At 49.3% G+C, this 20,381-nt stretch overlaps 1 protein-coding gene across 1 annotated transcript in view; it reads right to left on the bottom strand.

Annotated features, from left to right (window-relative positions):
- The window catches only part of NELL2 (neural EGFL like 2), a 202,482-nt gene extending 197,421 nt beyond the window's left edge, over positions 1–5,061 (bottom strand). The window contains exons 1-2 of the mRNA XM_054989185.1: positions 5,007–5,061; positions 4,516–4,644 (exon numbers count right to left, since the gene is read on the bottom strand). Of these exons, the coding sequence (XP_054845160.1) occupies positions 4,516–4,644; positions 5,007–5,061 (184 nt within the window). The remainder of the gene's footprint in view (positions 1–4,515; positions 4,645–5,006) is intronic.
- Between the last annotated feature and the right edge of the window lie 15,320 nt (positions 5,062–20,381).

Below are 20,381 nucleotides of genomic sequence, written 5' to 3'. Positions count from 1 at the left end.
TTAGACTGAATCAATGTTGATGCAACATAACAAATGAACTGATTTGGTTCTATTGGACTGAAGTTACTTATTAAAGGAATCTTAAGATAGAGAAAACCCTCACATGTACTATCAGTGAATTAAGTTGTAAACTCTGCTTAGGATTGCACAGTTAACTACTTACTACAAACTGGATCCAGTATGACTTTCCATACAGAGGAAGGCATCTTTAGAGCCAGTCCAAGGATTTCCAGAGATGTGTTACATTATTTTACTTTGATAAGCACACTTAATATAATTTGTTTACATCTTAGGTGTTCTCAATTATTTCTATTTGTATCAGCGCCTAGAAAAGAATTGAAAATTCTAGGGGTTGTGTGGAATAGCCAAATCACTTGGCATAACACTGTCATATACTTAGTAAATATACTAAGAACATTTGATAGCTTTCAATACTGCTTCCTACAGATGTGGAGGTGTTTAAGATGATTTCTTTCTTCCTCTCATTAAAGTGTTTATATTTACTTTTTTATCTTCTTCTGGTATGCATGGTATCTACGAGTAGCAGCATAACGGAGTTTAACATAAAGGATGAAGAGTATTTCAACTTTGCCCATTCTGCAACTATCTTCTACAAGTTAAAGCTTCTTTCAAAGTACCTTTTATGGCCATTTATCTAGCATAGCAGGAAAACAGATTTATGAACACAAGTTGTTTTTTAAAAAATGAAGGGACAAATCAGTATGCAAACTTTACCACAGTAATGGTAACATGCCTAAAACAGCTACATACTGTAGATTTAGTGCTGTACAAATTGGCCTATTTAAGTTTTATTTTCTGGCAGCAGTTTGTGCCAGGAAGAACCATTTGGAAAGTCGATAGCTCTCAAGTTCCATCATGCATCATACTGACAGCTTAAATATGATCTTTGGTGTTCTGTACCATCTTTGTACTTTATCACAGCCTACCATATACTTTGAGTCTGACTGGGCTTTAATTTTTTTTCTTTCTGAAATAATTAAGAATAGTTTATATACATAAATGCTAAACAACTGTAAACAACAACAACAAAATCCCTGTTTTTAGAATAATTCCCATATTCTAGCATCCAATGCCCAAGGTGTCTCTTTTCTTCAACATTCATCACCACTGTATCAGAAATACAGCTCATTCCCCTCAATCTGTCAAGTATAATTAAAGTCATTCTAGAAATTAACTACAGATTTTTGCAATTACTGATCTATATTTGAACCTTCTGACTTTTTACCATCTCTCAACATTACACAACAGATACCCACCCAAAATGGATATTCACATTGCTTATTACTTAAACTTCAGTTTTATTTGCTTTACTATTTTGTTTAGTTTAATAAAAAACAGTGGAATGTAACACTGCAAAATTCACCAAGTCAGAGAGGCCCTCTGCTCTTGATAAATCACTCCAATTAAATATCTTTTATAAACAGATTAACAATGCAATTCTAAACTGATTACTACGGTTTAAGTCCATTCAAATCAATGGGCTTAGATGGGAGTAACTCTGCTTAGGATTGCACTGTAAATGTTCTAAACCACTTTTCTAGGTTTCTTATGCCACTGTTTTGCTGATGTGTTTCCTGTAGTTTGACACCAAGAAAAGTTTTAAAAGTACATACCAGATTCAAGGATTATTTTCTGTGCTTTTGTAACATTCATAATACAAAATTTAAATATCTTAGATATTTGGGGATGTAGCTCGGTGGTAGAACATCTACTTTGCATGCAGAAGGCCTCATATTCAATCTCAGACATCTCCAGTAAAAATGATCAGGTAGAAGGTGACATGAAAGGCCTCCGCCTGAGACCCAGACTGTAAGGATCATGATAGGTTCATTAGGACTACAGGTCATGTGCTCCAAATTAGTCTTACTAATGTTTTTGGATTCCTTAATACTGTTTCTCAAAGAACCTGAAACCATGTTTTTTACAAACACTCACAGGACAGTATTGAAGTAGATGTTTATGTAACTTCTCTGTGGATACCTACTCTCAACTACATATTATCTTAGTTACACCTTATGCCCATCTTCTCTCTTCTTCCTCCTCACGCAGTAGCAAAATAGCAATTGCTTACTCATGTGCAATCCTATACTGAAGATGATTGGTGTGACTGTTGCAGTCAATTTTTTCCCCCAGTCCATCCCACTACTGCCATGAGCTCAGTAGGTGGCCTTGGGTAAGCCACTCCTCACAGCCCCAGCTATATTGTGGGGATAATAATAACACTAACTTGTTCACTGCTCTGGGTGAGGCACTAATCTGTCTAGAAGAGTAGTATATAAGTGCAGTTATCCTCCTCTTCCTCCTTCCAATGGGGAGCCATTCAGGTAGCAAATGCCCACAAAAATGGTTCTGCCCATATGTTTCCAATATTCGAGGTATTCTGTAGAATCAAATCCTAGGGTAGTCTCTCCTACATTTGGGTATGAAAGATGCAGGAGTGTGTAAAGGAAGCTCTTCGATTCAGTCTTTAATCGTACCTTCAAGGATATAAGGACTGAAGGGCTAAGGAAGATGTACAGTAGATGGCATCAATATTACTGGGTTGTAATTTGCCAGATAGAGCACCATTTCTGTTTGTATTTAATTTTTCCAAGGTGTCACTTCTTTCAATAATGTCTCATAACAAATTTGAATGCAAAAAAAACCCTTTACAACATTGCTCCTACTCCAGATTTTTATACTAGACCTGTCCCTTTTTCTATGGGACAAAATGGGGCAAGATCCCCCAATAGTAGGCAATTTTCAATGCTTGTTTACTCTTCTGGCCATTGCTCTGCCTCTGTATCAAGCATTACCTTCTCCACAGTGGAGAAAACAGGAATCACTCTTGCTGGATACAAATCAATATGGTGTAGCAGTTAGAGTGCCATAAAGGCACACTGGGTGACCTTAGGGTCACATGCTCTCAGTCTTACCTACATTACAGAATTATTGGAATAAAAATAAAGGAAAAAAATGTGTGTTTCCCTCTCCTCTTTGAAAAGTAGGATGCAAAATAAAATCTCCAGGATGTTCAGTTTATCAGATTGTCATACTTTAAACACACGCACACAACTGCTGAAATCCAATTTCCAAAATTCTGAATTGTTCATATTACCATCCCCGAAACTGAAATTCTTTCACATTTATAATCACATCAGTTTTAGATTTCCATTCAATAAGATGCCCATTCATTTAGATGTTTACATCCAGTGGTAGTAACAAGGCCTTTTCTGTTTAAAAACAGCATGTGTCAATTTCCCGAGTTAAAAGTGTATCCTCAGAGAGAGAGAGAGAGAGACAGAGACAGAGAGAGAGAGAGAGAGAATGAATGGTCACAGCGACACACTCTGGTCCTACCAGAGAATAACACCTTTAACTCAACTCTCCAGTAACTAAGTATAGGCAGTGTTTGATACATTCTTCTGATTCAGAAGTTAAAAAACCAACATCTTTTCTTAGATTTTACTTTACATTACAGTTGATTTTAAAAGGCCACTTTCACCATCTAAAGCAAAAAAAATATCAATCCAAAGATAACTTAAATTCTTAATGAAACAAGCAAGGCCACAAAACAATCCTTTGTATTTTATAAATGCAGAACAGAATAGTGCTCAAGCCACCATGTGAACTCTCTTCCCCATCTATGACATTTAACATGCATACATAAAGCAATAGTTTTCGACTTTAAAATGTCGATGGGCACTCAATATAGATACCTGCAAGACATTTCAAATACATGAACAATGGTTTTTTTTAAAAAATTCAGCTCTAAAATGTGGTTTAAAATCTCATTTTAAAAATAACTACTTGTATGAATGAAACCACTCAGTGAAAGATATTTTCTTTATAAAAATGATCTTTTTCTAAAGCTTGTATTACTTTTCTTCTTACTAAGCAAGACTAGAAGTACTTATACACAAAATTAATATGAAACATCTCTCTTAATTAACAGATTAAGTTTGTCCGTACATCAATGCCACTTTCTTTTTTTAAAAAATGAGCTTCTAATAAGGATAAAGCACACATAAATCTTTTGACAACAATTTCTATATAATTCCAGAAGACATTTTTTGTAATGTCTCAGTTTAACCACCTTTCCTACTATTATGGGCTCTTAGTTTCACAGTTTAACCTGGTACAATCACCCAAAAATAAAAACCAATTTTAGCCAGTTCAACGAGTCTGTTGATTATTCAGGACTCCCCACGCCTGGCAAAATAAGCCATCTGCCATCAGCTTTCCTGCTGACCATTAATTAAGGGCCTATCAATCAAAAGAATGGCTAGAAAGGCAAAGGGGGAGGAAGAAAGAAGGACCCGGAGGCCTAAGAGAGCTGGGAGAAGGCTTGCTGAGCAAATGAACCATCTCGCATCATGAGCCCAGAGGAATAGCGTCTGCCAGCACGTCCATGCAAAAAGTTCAGCCAAACGCATTTGCCAGCTAGTTCACGAATTATTCAGGTGGACTCGGCTGACCCTCCCCAGTGAGCAAGCAAGGAGAGGCGTCCTGTACCTTGGAAGAAGAAAGCTTTGCTCCCGTTGTGCGATCCTTGCACTTGCAGCACTCCAGCCACTGAGAGCTCCAGCTGCAACTCGGTCAGCACATCGATCTGCAAGGAAGGGTCCACGCCAAAGCCTAGAACTTGAGCAGAACAGAGGAATTACTCCTCAGGACGCCAACCTGTACTTTCTCCTTTTCCACCCACCAAATTTCCCCCCTCCCCATTCTTCAAGGGAACGGCGCAGGTTGCTCTTCCGATCAGCTGCACCAGCCAGTCCTATTTCCATGACCTACTTTGGCACAATCCATTCGTAAAGTTCGGCTGTTCTTGTTTTCCCCCTCCCCTCACTCGATTTTCCACCTGGAAAATGCTCTTCAGGAGAGAGGCGCCGGCTCTCTTTCCCCAGAGCTGCCCTTAGAAATAAGGAACGGTCGTAGAGGCTTTTCTTTCGAGATTTTCGGTTTGCAATTTTTTTCGTCTTTCTTGGCGACCACTCACTTACCTGAAGCCAGACAGAAGAGCAAGCACAAGGCGCTTAAGCAGACCCGGGGCTCCATAGCGCAGGAAGAGACGGGCGATCAGTCCATAATCCTCTTTTGGAATATAAACGGCGATTCAAAAAAGGGTTGTGTGTGGGGGGGGGGTCGATCTCGGAAGGCGCCCGGCGGGTCCTCCTCGCTTCAACAGAAAACTGAGCTCCAGCAGGCGACCGGACGAGTGGGACCCGCCAAAGACCGCAGCATCCTCCCGAAGGGCTCGGCAAGCAGCAGCCTGAAGCGAACGAGCTGTTCCAGAAAAGCGGCCGGAATGGCGCCAAGAGAAAAGGCAACGCGGGGAGAAGCCGGCAGCTCCTCAGCCCGAACCTGTTGGAAGCTGGTGCGGACAATGGAGGGCGAGAGCAGCAATTGCTCCCGCGGGAAAGGAACCGAGGCGCGCCCGTCGTTGGCTGGCTGGCTGGCTCGCCCTCAGGGCTCCGTCTCCAAGCCTGCCCGCCGTTACCAGGAGCGGTACCAGCAGCTGCGGCTGCCACCGGCGCCGCTGGAGCTTGAGGCTGACTCCTCCTCACAGGCAGCATCCGAAGAGGCAGAAGAACCGACGGCTTTGAGGAGGGGGCGGGCCGGGGCCGATGATGACAGGCCGGTGGGCGGGAAGGAGGCGCCCACCCTCCTCCTTCCCTCCCTGCCTGGTGCGCGTGCCTCGGGCTCCTCCGAAGACCCGCGGCAGGCCTCGCGGGGCTCGCCAGACGCGCGCCAGCTCCTCGAGCCCTCGCTCGCCTCCGCCTCAGCGCGCGGGAACTGGGGGCTGCGGCCGCTTTCTGGGAGGGGGTCGGGAGCGCCGCGTGCTTGATTAATGCCTCAAGATTTGACCGCTGGCGAATCCCGGCCCTGAGGAAAGAAAGCTGCTCCCTTGCCCCAGAGCGCGCCGCAAATCCTCATCGATTCTGAGGACACGTTGCACGAGGGAGTAGCTTCCCTCGGTACTCGAGAGCCTCAGAGTCCGCGTGGGATGGCCCATCAATGGAGTTCACACCTGCGAATGGCGGGATTTTCATACCTAAAAAAAAGCACTCTCGCATTCACACGTTCGTCTGCCATTCCTCAAAATGGGGTTTTTGTTAAAACCCTTGGGGAAGCCGCACAGCAGCCGTTCGCGCGCTCTACGCCCGCGTGTTGTCAGAATACCGGGTGCCTAGCTGAGCTCACACCTTCGGGTCAATATAGGGCATGAGGGCAGCAGTTGCACCGTCTTTCTCCGTCCGCGTAGGCACCCAGAAGGCAGAGACGTTTCACTCAAGACGATCGTGTGAAGCAGTTCGTTGCCGGCAAATCCGGGATGAGGGAAAAAAGGCGGGTCGAGCTGTGGCATTTCTCAAAAAAAAACCCCAAACCCTAAAGCGCTGCTAGAATCAGCCTTGTCCTGTCCTTTATCCGCTTTGGATTACAGCGAGGACGGGATACCTTTCCTGGCATCAGGGATATCCCCCCACCCCCAATGTTGAGGCAGGCTGAGAACGTGGAGGGGACGACACATTTGCAGCGCTGCCCGCTTCGAGGAGGAAGCGAAGCCATCCCTTCCCCGTGCCACACAGCTCCATTGGGCGGGCGGGGGGCCCTTGGAGTTTTCGGGGCGGAGGAGGTGAGCGCTACAACCCGCTCCTGCTTGCAAGCTCCGAGCGGGGAAGAGCGCGAAGGGTGGTGTGAAAACTCAGACCTTAGAAATGAAGCGTCGGCGTGGACTGTACCACTGCACGCTGCAGGAGGTTTTGAATGCTTCACAATTGGGGGAGGGGGGGAACCCTCAGTACAGGAGTGAGCAGACAGCGTCGACCTCTTCTCGTTATGTTACGGTGAAACTTTTGAACGCAGAGGAGCCTTCCACCACGTGGTGCGCCTCCTGTAGCCTCAAGTGGTGCCGCCCATTGGCCCACCTCAGCCCCTTTAGCGCCTCAGTGTGGGGAAAGCAGGCCGTGGTTGCTCGAGAGAGCCGAAGCGAGTGCAAGCCGCGGTTACGTCCTAGCGCACGCCATTTTCGCTCGCGTCTCCGCCGCCGCCGCCCGTGCGGGACGAAGAAGGAAGGACTCTGCAGCTGCTCTTCCGAAGGGACAGTTGCCAGGCTGCGAACGCGCCCTGCGCAGGCACGGCCCCTCGGCGACGCCCTTGAGCGTGGAAGGCGATCTGAAGAACTCGTCGGTGGACATAGTTCAAAAGAAAGGGCGCCCCTTCCAGAAGACATTCGGGGGCTAATCTCTCACCGGGGAAAGGACCGCGTTTAGGGCTCCAGACTGCAGCGGAGTGCTGGCTTTGTGTGGGCGCCGGTTGTGCGAGGAAGGCGCTCTGCCGCAGGCTCACAGGCACTCTCGATCTATGACTCTTTGGCAAGGCAGGCATAGTACGTCTACTACGTAGGTTCTTGGGTTCAGACGGAAGCCCTTGACCAAACGGCGAAACTGTAATTAAATGTTAAGGTATCTTTTAAAGAAGATGTTCCTCATCTGGAGCATGAAGTAATGTGGATTCGGTTCTGAAATGGAAAGGCTCCGCAATAGGATGCGCCAGGGAAAGAAACGTGTTTCTAAACATGTGCAGAAAGGCTTTACTAGGAAGTAGCCAAGATTTTACTGTAATTAGGGTGGAGGGTGGCTCATTTTAAAGGAGGTTAATTGTGTAATTAATTGTGACATTGACCAGTCTGTATTATTTTATAGTCACCTGTCTTCACAGGAGTTTCAGAGAGAGAGAGAGAGCCATGTTGGTCTGTGGTAGAACAGAAGGATTTGAGTCCAGTGGTACCTTACCAACCTTTCAGGATATAAGCTTTCAAGAGTTCTTTGGTATCTGAAGAAGGCAGCTTTGACTCTTGAAAGCTTATTGTTGGTCTCTAAAGTACTACTGGGCTCAAATCCTGCCGTCTTCACATTATTTCCTCTGCATTTCTAATAAAATTAGGAGCATAAAGGAAGTTGCCACTGAGGTTCGAGGATTCATCATTTGGTCACTGGTGTAGGCAAAGGCAGAATTAAGCACTGGCATTTTGCTCTTTAAATACTTAGTTATTAATTTCTACACAGCATGGATGATTTCTTTTTCTTTTTTTAAGAGAAGAGTGCTTTCCTGAATGAAGTTGTTGAATAACATATTCCTGGAAAATATTTGTTTACAGAGATGTGTCATTTTATCCCACTGCACAGAAGTGTTCATTTTTAGTAAGCTCTCCTTTAATTTACTGTTGGATTGTTCTGCTGGCTCTGCCACTTAATTCGCTTCACCTGTTGTGAATCAGTGTCATAATATTTAACTAAGAGACAACTATCATTGGAACGTATAATTTTCTGTTGGCTCTGGTGAAATATCAGGTTGATCACGAATAAAAAATAAACATGCATGTAAATATAACGGGGGGGGACTAGTTCTGTACAGTGTTAATCTTTTAAGTGACATAGTAATCAGTGCAGTGAAATTCAAACTAATGTTTAGCATCTGCCAGTTTTCTTGTTATTAGGACTTATTATGAAACAACTGTTCAATGATGAATTATGGATAGGAAAAAATGCCTTCCCTCCCTCCCCTTTGTATTCTTTACACAGCACATTGAATGAAAAGGCAAAAAGACTCAAACCCAAATTCTGTAATTGGAGTTATGTAATTCATTCAATTCCTTCTGCCTTTTGGTTTGGAAAAAAGTTTGGAGGCAGCTTACGTTATCAGTACATACATGTTAAGCAACTCCTACCTAGATATTTTCAGTACTAGACACTCAACCAAAATTTGAATGATCCAAATCTAAGACTTGGGTAGGACTGAGTGCTTGATGTCTCTAGACTTTGGAGACCATCTCTGAGGCTGAACATTTTCCATTTTAGGACCCTTTTTGCACCAGTTAACTTTGCTGGTTCATTCCCCAAGCTGCATCAGTTTATTTGCAACCCTCTACACCCTATTTTGGGCCGTTAGTAGTGGATCTGGGGGTTTTGTGACTTTTCCCTGGGTTTTCTGGGGACATTTTGTCCCCAACTTAAAAAAAAAAAGTTTTACAATTGTCACTTTCCCCCATACATAATGTTTATGCTGGCTTTTAATGTTCAGCACTCTTCTGCCCCTCTTCTGTCCCCTGCCAGCCTACTTCTTTGTGATTGGCCACTCTTATCTATCCAGCCACTCCCTCTTCCTTCCTTTCCAGACCTCTCCTTTTCCCTCTTCCCCCTCCTTTTTTCTTTTTTTCCCCTAAGTCCAGCGTTGGATCAATGTATCAATGGTTTGCAAGTGTGCCAGAGGTGCAGGATTCCCCATAGCTTTCATTGCTTTAGTTGCTTTCATTTTCCCATGTTTCAAGGGACTGGAATATTGTATAGGGGAAGAACAGAACCCAAACCAGTCAAGCAAAGAGGAGGCTGAGAGGGAGCAATTCCAGGATTAGCGCCCCTTTCAGTCTTCCAGCGATGCATCAATTTAGCATGTGCAAAAAGAAAAAAATGTAAAGGGTCAGGACTGAGATGCCATCAATGACACTATTGGTGACAGCAGCACCAGCGCTCTTCAGTTCCAATTTATTTGAGTATGGAACAGAATGAATAAAGCAGCACCACACCACCATTACAAGGAAGAGCTGTGGAAGGAACGCGGCCAAGCCAATTGCCAATTGCATTGGTTTCAGTTTGAATTCTTGAACAATGAGGATTAAGTCTGGAGTGCAGAAGGGACTTAGGTTATGCGTTCTAGATTTTTAAAGACTTTTCTCTATCAAGATGTATTGCACAAGCCAGTGATTCTTTGTAATACTAGATATTATTAGGATCTCTTGTTTTGTAATAATGTCCCAGTTTTGCAAGACATATTCTGATAAAATCAGAATTGTATTAGTGCATTTGCACCATTGAAAGAAACTATTTATTTACTTTATATTTATTTACTTCATTTATACCTTACTTTTCTCCCCATTGGAGGCCCAAAGCGGCTTACATAATTCTCCTTTCTTCCATTGTATCCTCACAACAGCCCTGTGAGGTTGGTTAGGCTGAGAATGTGTGACTGGTCCAAGATCAGCCAGCAAGCTTCCATGGCAGGATAGGGATTTGAACCTGGGTATACAAGATCCTAGTCTGACACTGAAATCCGCATTGCACTGGCTGTTTTATTATGCACTATCACAATATGTAGTGTGTAAGACTAGCTATCCTAGAAAGAAATGTGTATGCAGACCTTCCCCTGTGTTTAAATATATGTGAACAGTTCTATGCTGAAGCCTAGCATACAAATATGGCAACTCTAATGGGATGCTTGATACAATCCTATAAGTAAAGCAAGTAAGATATTAGTGAAAGAGATGTAAATGTACTTAACTGCCTTGTGATTCATCCACTATATAAAAGTAATTTTCGCCTAAAGCAATAGGAGTTACTTTTATGTAATGTGTTTAAGATTGAGGTGAATCCTACATTTGTAATTAAGCATTGCAGAGGAGTAAATAAGCATTGCAGAAGGAGTAAATATCAGGATAAATCTTGATGCAAAGCAAAGTGCTTCCAAACATAGAGGTGTACTAAAGTATTTGGTTGTAAAAATTTTATTCAATATAAATGAAAAAAATGGTAAACAACACACTCCAAGGACACCAGATTCCTTCATATAAATATGAAAACAGGAAAAGCAGTCCTAAAACAAACAGATAATAACTTCCATTGCATTAAGCAAAGATTGCATTCCTTTCTGCAGCTTAACTTGGTCTATTTATTTTTAAAGAAATGATAAATATTTTATTTGCTGTAGTTCTAGACACGCATATCTTACTCTTAACCTGGATACTCCAAGTAATTTTAAGTAATACAAATCATTGACCTACTTACAAAAGCACCCCTGATGTTCTTCATCTGTTTTTAAAGTTTTGTGCTGTCTTATAAAGCATACCCATTGTGTCTTTAGCATTGTCAACTGTTGGACAGTATAATTACCTGCGAAAGCATTTGCAAAAACCACCTGCAATACTCATTAAAGCCACACTAGTAATGCATTTCTCTTTTCCAAACCCAGTTATACATAAACACATGGTATGTCAGTAATGCTATAGAACATGAGGCATGTTCCATTGTCCCTTTTGCTTCTCAATATTAGTGTGCATTTGATACTTATGATAGCAAGAGCCTTCATCAGAGGAATAATGTAGGTATATTGAAACATGAGTACTTAGAGCTTGTACAGCCTTCTGTGTCCAAGTGCATAATCCCCATTGGCAGAAAACTATCACAGATGAAGAACTGTGAAATCCTTTTGCAGTGTAGACATCCCAAATGAGAGTAAAGTGAGGCTACAAGCCTATTTTCACCTGTTTGTAATGCCACACCTACACACACAACATTTGTCTCAATAAACTCTATAACGTATAAAGTTTGATCCTAAACATGATTACTTGGCAGTGAGCCCTGCTGAGTGAAATGCCTGCTCAGTGTTTAATGATGTCCTTTCACTCTTTGATCTCCCATGTTAACTAATTTGCTTGACCGCAGATCAGCTCCTCTTCTCAAATGCTACTTATCCTCCTCTGTTGTCCCCTTTGTCTAATCTCTCGTTTGCTACCTTCCTTCTTTCACCTTTTATTCCTTATTCTCTAGTGGCTCCTTGACTGGAGGTGATATTGAACCATCTAGTTTTTGAAAGGATTTGTTTTCTTTCAAATATGCAGTGGTGCTGTATTATTTCAGTACTCAGCACCTTTACTTGAGTGAGTCCCATTGAACTCAGCGGGACTTTTTTCTCTGTCAAAACATAGTTAAGATTGCACTATATGCATCAAAGAGGGAGAATTCTTAGTAGTTCTCAAGGAATCAAACAGTAGGCCTATCGAAGATCAAGCAAGGAATGTAGCACCTCTGTCATGGCAGATACATATTCCTATGGCCTAGTTCTTGTGAGCAGTAGATGATGGGGTAAAATTGTGCTGTTGGATTGTATCACTTAAGATTGCAGGTCCTTCATATGGTTTGTTTGTTTATTAAAAATATTTCTAAACCTGCCTTTCCCCTAGGCATCCCTGTACCCAAGGCTGGTGGTAACAAAATAACACAATTAGAAGCGCGGGCGCCCGACTTACCGGGGGCCTGGTTTGCTGCCGGGAGGCGCGGAGGCAGGGCAGGCGCGGCGGCCGGGATGCTGGCTGACCCGGTCTCAGCCGGGCAGCCAGCATCCAATCAGTTTGAATTCCGGCCGGCCAATCAGCCGGCCGGGGGGCGGGGCCGGGCCAGCGGGCGGACCTCGGGGAGGCAGTCTTCCCTCTGGTCCGCCTGCTGGGTATTTATTTAGGGCCCGGCCCGGCCCCAGTTCACTCGGCTCGGGCGGCGAAGGAGAGAGGAGCAGCGAGGAGAGACGAGCGGCAGCGAGACGGCGGAGAGAGGAAGCGAGCAGCGTGGGACCGGCAGCACGGAGGCTGAGGCTGGGGAGGTTTAGCTGAGCCTCCCCTTTCGACGCCCGGCTCAACTGCCGCCCGGCTCTCGGGCTCCTTGGCTCTCCGCTGCATCAGCACCTGGCCTGCAGCCTCGCTGGCCGGGCTCCCTGCCCCTCCTGTGAGCACAGGGCAGGTGGGAGCGCCGTGGTTGGGGCTCGGGGCAGAGCTGAGCCCAGGCCCCACCGCGGTGAAGACAGCCAACGAAGAAGGGAAGGCCGCGGGCTGCGACGCGCACAGCCATTCGACAGCCTCTCGTTGCTCCCTGCCCCTCTGTTAGCCAGGGCAAAGGAGCGGCGGAACCTCCCCCAGCGGAAGGCGCTGCAGGCCGGGGCATGGCTCCATCCAGACAGGCTGGAGGGCCGGGGAAGAAGTCCCGGGGAGGGGGGAAGTCCCCACCACTGCCCCCCAGGGCCAGCTCCAGGGGGGCCGCCGGTAGCAAGGGCAAGAAGGGCCCCGGGGGCGGGAAACCCAAGAAGACGGCCGGGGGCCAGGGGAGGAAGCCCGACACCGGGAGAGGTCGGCAGCAGGCACCTCCAAAGGGTTCCTCCCCCTCCACGGAGCTCCCCCACACCGCGGCATCCAGAGGGGGTAGGGGGCAGGCGAGGGATGCCCGCCCCAGGCTTCCCCCCAAGAAGAAAGGCACAGAGCAAGGAGGGAGGGCAGCTGAGGATAGCACAGCCTCCTCCCTCCAGAGTATCAGCCGCACATTGGAGTTGCTCTCAGCCAGGGTGGAGAGCCTGGGGAACTCCAGGCCTGGGGGACCCGCACATCCCCCAGGGCCTGTCGAGGTCCCCTCAGGCGGGCGCAGCAAGAGAAGGAGAAGCAGCCCTGCCAGAGGGCGTCAAGGTGAGAGGTCATCAAGCTCCAGCTCCAGGAGCTCCAGCCGCAGGCGGCGCCCCTCTACCAAAAGAAGGAAGGCCCTCAGGAAGACAAGCCGAAGCCGCCGGCACCAGGAGGATTCAGACAGCGAGGGATCCACAGGTGAGTCCTCATCGGAAGATGAGTGCGGCGGGGCGGGCTACTGGGAAGCGGGGGCTGCCATCCCCGGCCTCCCAGGCTGGGCCTCACGGCGTAGGGGGGCAGCCGGCGTTGGGGACTCCCGGGAGGTTTGGGGGACAGAGGACAGCGAAACACCCCCCCTCTCCTCTAGGTCCTTCACGGACGATGAGGATCCCCCGGGGATTCATTTATCGCGCAAGGCCCGGGAGAGAATCCTGAACGGGTTCTACGTAGACGTTTTCTCCCTCCTCAGGCCGGAGGCAGAGGATGGGAGGTGCCCCCCGTCCAACAAGCGGGATAAAAAGACGCCAAAAAAGGAGACAGCTGAACGGACCTTTAGTAACTGGTTGGAAGGGTTCACTGTCTACATGGGGGTGGTGCAGATAGCGTATCCACAACGAGGGTGGCACTTGTCCAACCATTTGGGCAACGTCCTGCGGGCCCGGGCCCTGGCCGGGGAGGCGGCAGCTATGGACTACGATGAGGCCTTCCGGAAGAGGGCTTCCCAGAACCCCAGGGCCAGGTGGGACCTCATCAGCCAGAAGCTCTGGCTCTGGCTGGTGGGCCCCCATATGAGAGGGCGGGCGGAGCCTGCCCGGGGGGGGCGCTGGTTCAGCCGGCGGGACAGACCTCGCGGCCTGTGCTGGGAATTCAATCAGGGCAAGTGCCAGCGGTCCAAGTGCCGTTACGAGCACTGTTGCGAGTCTTGTGGTGCCCCGCACTCCCGCCTGGTATGCCCGCGAGGATCTCAGGCCACGGCTCCCTTTCGGGGGGGCCGGTCCTCCAATAGCGGTGCCCATAGGGATGGGGGGTCGAGTTCCACCGCCGGTCACCAGCCCAGCAGCGGCAGCAAGTAGCCCTGGCTGCGCTGAATTAGGGTTGGCTCACACACCTATCCGCCTGCAGGCCCTCCGCCCCCTCCTGGAACAATACCCGAACAGGCTGGCGGCTGCCTTCCTGATGGAAGGCTTCTCCAACGGCTTCCGAATTCCTTTCACAGGCCTCCGGGTGGCCACTTCCTCGGGCAACCTTAAGTCTGCAAAGGAGTTGCCCGAGGTGGTCGCTGCCAAAATTGCCAAGGAGGTGGGGGCTGGCCGGGTGTCTGGCCCCTTCTCTTCCCCCCCGTTGCCTAACCTCAGGGTTTCTCCTCTGGGGGTCGTCCCCAAGAAGGCCCCTGGAGAGTTCAGACTCATACACCACCTGTCATACCCGCGTGGTTCTTCAGTCAATGATTGCATCCCCCAGGAGCTGTGCTCAGTTAGATATGCCTCCTTTGACCAGGCGGTCCGCCTCGTCCAGTCCTGCGGGCGGGGGGCCCTCTTGGCCAAGTGTGATGTTCAATCCGCCTTCAGGCTACTTCCGGTTCACCCTCAGGACTTTTGCCTCCTGGGTTTCAAGTTCAGGGATCAATGGTACGTGGACAGGGCCATGCCCATGGGGTGCTCTGTTGCCTGCGCCGCCTTTGAGGCATTCAGCACCTTCCTGGAGTGGGCCGCCAAGGATCGCATGGGTTCCCCCCACATTACTCATTACCTCGATGATTTCCTGATCATGGCGCCCCCTGGTGGCCACACTTGTGCCATTCGGCTTAGGATCTTCCAGGACTTGGCTGATGAGCTGGGGGTCCCACTTGCCCCGGAAAAGACGGAGGGCCCCACCTCCCGTCTCACTTACCTGGGGATTGAACTCGACTCCGAGGCAGGCCTTTCTCGCCTCCCCCAGGACAAGTTGGCCCGGCTGCGGGCCATCATTGTGGCCACGCTCGCTCGGGAGAAGTGCACTTTAAGGGACCTCCAGTCCATCCTCGGGCATCTCAACTTTGCCTGCCGAGTGGTCTCTCCGGGGCGGGCCTTCTGCGCTCGCCTGGCCAGGGCGTGCAGGGGGGCATCAGCACCGCACCATCATATACGGCTCACAAAAGGGATAAAGGAGGATCTCAGGGTCTGGGGAGAGTTCCTCTCCAATTACAACGGGGTTTCGCTGTGGCAACGCGCCCTCTCTCCAGGCTCCGACTTGCAGGTGCAGTCGGATGCAGCGGGCAGCCTGGGGTTTGGGGTTTTCTTCAAAGGAAGGTGGTGCGCCCAGCGATGGCCCTCATCCTGGGCCAGCTCCGGGATCCTCAGGGACCTCACCTTCCTAGAGCTGTTTCCCATATTGGTCGCTGTCACTATCTGGCGGGAGGAGTTCAGGGACAAACGGGTCCTCTTCTGGTGCGACAACCAGGCGTCAGTACAGGTGATTAACAAGCAGTCCTCTCGCTCTGAGCGGGTCATGCGGCTCATCCGGCGTTTTGTCCTATGCTGTCTTTCTGCTAACATCTCATTTTCAGCCCGGCACATTGCAGGTTTGGATAACAGCATGGCGGACGCGTTGTCTCGCTTCCAGATGGAGAGGTTCTTCTCGCTGGCACCGCAGGCGGCACGCACTCCCGACCCGTTCCCGGTGAACCTGTGGCAGATTGGCGAGACACCGTGACACAGGGAATCTTCAGCTCCGTGGCTCCCTCCACTCTGCGGGCCTATGCCAAGGCGGTGGCGCGCTTCCTCACCTTCGCTGAAGCGGCAGGGGAACGGGGCCCCTGGCCGCCATCCAGGATCACGATCCTCCACTACTTGGCCCACCTGCGAGGATCTGGCTTCGCTCCAGGAACCATGCGGCGCGAGTTGTCAGCCATCTCTTTCGTCTGCCAGGCTGAGGGTTTCCCTGACCCATGTGGTGGTTTCCAGGCTCGCAGGGCCATTGAGGGGTGGGGGAGGACCTCCCCACGGGTACCTGACCAGCGCAGGCCCATCACCCTGCCCATCCTGCGGGCGATCTTGCGGGTGCTTCCAGACATTTGCTGGTCATCATATGAGGAGCGGCTCGTGCGCGTCGCCTTCACCCTGGCCTTCTTCGGGGCCTTCAGGGTCAGCGAGCTGGTGGCTGGGTCCCGCCGGGATGCTTCGGGCAGGGCCCTGGGCGTGGGGGACGTGGTTCTTTCCAGGCGCAGGGTCACCATTGTGGTCCGGCAATCCAAAACTGACCAGCGGGGCCGGGGGGCCTCCGTCACCTTGCGGGCCGCTCGTGAGCGGGCCATCTGTCCAGTTACGGCTGTCCAGTCTTTCCTGGCAGTCCGGCCTCCCCTCCCAGGCCCCTTCCTGGCGCACAGGGGGGGCTCCCCTCTCACACGCTACCAGTTCGCGGCCCTCCTGCGGTCCTGCCTTCAGGCGGCAGGGTTCCCACCGGCGGATTTCGCATCCCACTCCTTCCGCATCGGCGCGGCCACGGTGGCGGCGGGCCTTGGGCTCCCCGCATCTGCCATCCAGCAGCTCGGCCGCTGGCGGTCCAGGGCCTTTCGCACCTACATTCGCCCTGCCCGGGCTCTCGCTCACTGAGTTTTTTGTTTATGCTTCATGTTTCAGGGCGGCGGAGGATTGTGTGGATTTGCGGCCACAGTATCGTGTATTGGGCTGGAAAGTACGCCACGTCTTCAGGATGGGGAAGACACCTTGGGCTGGACGACCGCATCGAGATTCGCTGGATCGGCTCCCGGGGCATGCTGTGGGAGGCGCTGGCTCCCACTTTGATTCGGAAGGCCCGCCAGGAGGGCCCACCCGACGCCTTGATTATCCAGCTGGGAGAAAACGACCTGGGCAGGCGGGAGGCTCCGGAGCTGAAACGGGCGATGTGCAGCGACCTGGACTCTCTAAGGGGGTTGTTCCCTCGGACTTTCTTCCTGTGGTCGGACTTGCTCCAGAGGCGCTGCTGGCGTTTTGCGCGCCACCCCGAGAAGGTTGACGGAATCCGGCAAAGGGTGGCCCGCGCCATGGGACATTACATCTCCGCCGCCGGGGGCCTGCTCATCCGGCACTCAGATATATCATTCCGCATGGAGGCATTGTTCCGACCAGATGGGGTGCACCTGTCCAGCTGGGGGCACGACATTTGGCTGCAGGACCTCAGGGATGGCCTGCTGGAGTGGTTGCGGCGGTAGGAGCTTTGGCGGGAGCCCCCCCCCCGGGGGGGGGCTCTGGTGGCGGTTGGTCATTGGATCGGATCTCTTTTGGGGGAATCAGGGCCTCCGCCCTGGTTCCTGTAAGGGGATTCCCATAAGGAATCTTGGGGGTGAGTCACGGAGGTGCATGCCCAGCTCGGGGGCTGCCAGGCGGACTCACCACCAGGCGACAGGGGAATCATGCAGGGGTGTACACCCAGATGATCTCCCCCTTAATGCCGCTCCTTGGGTGCCCCCCCTCAGCTGGGGTCTGAGGGGGGAGGGTTCATCGGCTGGCAGGCGGGCCAGCCGATGCTTGGGGATCCGATCCATATGACTGCCTTCGCTCCTTACCTGTTGTTCGCAATAAAGTTGTGGCCTATTTTCACCCAGCCATTGTGTGGTCTCAGTTTGTCGCCAGCGCCTGCCATCCTCCGCGCCATCAGCCTAGGCTGCAAGCGCGGGCGCCCGACTTACCGGGGGCCTGGTTTGCTGCCGGGAGGCGCGGAGGCAGGGCAGGCGCGGCGGCCGGGATGCTGGCTGACCCGGTCTCAGCCGGGCAGCCAGCATCCAATCAGTTTGAATTCCGGCCGGCCAATCAGCCGGCCGGGGGGCGGGGCCGGGCCAGCGGGCGGACCTCGGGGAGGCAGTCTTCCCTCTGGTCCGCCTGCTGGGTATTTATTTAGGGCCCGGCCCGGCCCCAGTTCACTCGGCTCGGGCGGCGAATCCCACCCACCGCTCCCTTTCTTTCATTGCTTGTATGGTTTCTTCTTTGTCACAACTTTTGGCGGTTGGTCATTGGATCGGATCTCTTTTGGGGGAATCAGGGCCTCCGCCCTGGTTCCTGTAAGGGGATTCCCATAAGGAATCTTGGGGGTGAGTCACGGAGGTGCATGCCCAGCTCGGGGGCTGCCAGGCGGACTCACCACCAGGCGACAGGGGAATCATGCAGGGGTGTACACCCAGATGATCTCCCCCTTAATGCCGCTCCTTGGGTGCCCCCCCTCAGCTGGGGTCTGAGGGGGGAGGGTTCATCGGCTGGCAGGCGGGCCAGCCGATGCTTGGGGATCCGATCCATATGACTGCCTTCGCTCCTTACCTGTTGTTCGCAATAAAGTTGTGGCCTATTTTCACCCAGCCATTGTGTGGTCTCAGTTTGTCGCCAGCGCCTGCCATCCTCCGCGCCATCAGCCTAGGCTGCAACAGGACAATCAGTGAAAGACGTTAAAAACAGGCTAAAAACACCTTATGCCTCCACCAGCAACCTATTCCATTTTGCTCAGGTAAACGCTATCAGGAATTACTCTTACAGCTTCACTAGAAAGCCAGGAGAAATAGAAATATAGATATAGATGTATAGATACAGAAAAACTGACTTGTCGGGCAGAAAACGGCTTGGACACTTTCCCACAACATTTATGTTCTGGATAACCCTGGTCAGGCCAGGTGTGGACTTAAGAAGCCCTAAACATCTAGTTAGCTTTCCTACAGCAAATCATTTCACTTGCAGCAAGAGGTGCACCACAAATAATGTTTTAAGTTCATTACTGGGTATAGTTCACAAGTAATACTATTACAGAATTTCTGCTTCCATTCTAAGTCTTTATTACTAAAACACAATTGTTCAGTGTTCTTAATATTAATTCAATCAACAGAAAATCATATCATCTATTATACATAGATCATTAAAGGAGAACAATCATATGAGTCCAAGAAAGTATCTTAACCAAAGATAAGCAGGTCATGAGCAAGGAGCCCCTTCTAGGAAGAAGCTCCTGATCAATTCAGCTTCTCCTATTTATAAGGTTTCAAAATCATCTCTTAACAATAACTACCTGTCCTGCTTCAGAAGGGCTCACATTCTTGGCTTACTTCATTCTTGGCGCGGAGGGCAATCTAAACTCCCCTCTGTCTGGAGATCAGGGGGTGGGGCCACCAGCCATGTGACCATTTTCAAGAGGTTCCGGAATTCCATTCCACCGCGTTCCCACTGAAAAAAAGCCCTGGTGGTGGTAGTGGCTACTGTGTCTGATCCAAATCACACAAAGACGTTATTTAACAAGATGCTAACTCAGTAGTTATTCAACCTCATTACTTTGTTGATCCAGTGGTGGCAAAGCACAACTATGATACAGTAAGAAGGAATTCTTTAAGTCAGTCACATGCGGTAATCTGAGTACAATGAATGGCCTTGTCAGTGAGGTACAAAAGCATTTAGATAAATGACTCAGTCCTAAAGATGTCAAGTCTTAAGATCAAATAATCAAGGGGAGCAGAAACTGTTGATAAAGCAGTATCAAACATGTCAGTGATGGTTCAGTCTAAAATGTCATAATTATACTATTTCACAAAGCCATTCATTAGAAGTTCTACAGAAACAGAATGTATAACAATAGATTGCCTGCCATTATTTATTGTTAAAGATATGTAATTATCATTAAAATAGACATTCAGCAGGGTAACGAAGATAACTTCCACCAATCATTAAAACAGTTCTTAAAGTTAACCAAGGGAGCTAAAAGACAAGAAAGCATTCTTTTAGTAACTGAAAATACAGTTGAGGGAAAGAGAGCCATATAACTACCATACCACAGAAGCATAATAGACAGGGGAAGCCAGCATGAATAAATTGCAAGTCAGCACAGATAAACTGATACTGTGATCAGTGAAAATAAATTGTGTCTCTTCAACTTCTTGAAATAATATCGCTGGGTCAAGAAAGTCTTATATAAAAGAAAATCCAGCTGTGTGGTGTTTACAGAAAGACTAAAAGGTTTTCATGTCGTCTTTCACATAATGCACTATGGAAATGTTGTAACTATAACAGAGGCTTGCTATGTCCCAAAAGAAGAAGACAAGAATAGCCACAACAAAAAGGTGTAAGAAAATCAGCATCTGTAATAGACAATCACTGTTTAAAAGAATTTTCCCATCCTTGTCTGTGTATTAATTAATGGTCAACCAGAGGCAGTG

The sequence above is a fragment of the Eublepharis macularius genome, chromosome 9 (genome assembly GCF_028583425.1).
Source record: "Eublepharis macularius isolate TG4126 chromosome 9, MPM_Emac_v1.0, whole genome shotgun sequence".
NCBI classification, from domain to species: Eukaryota; Metazoa; Chordata; class Lepidosauria; order Squamata; family Eublepharidae; genus Eublepharis; species Eublepharis macularius.
This window is presented reverse-complemented; position numbering and strand designations above follow the sequence as displayed.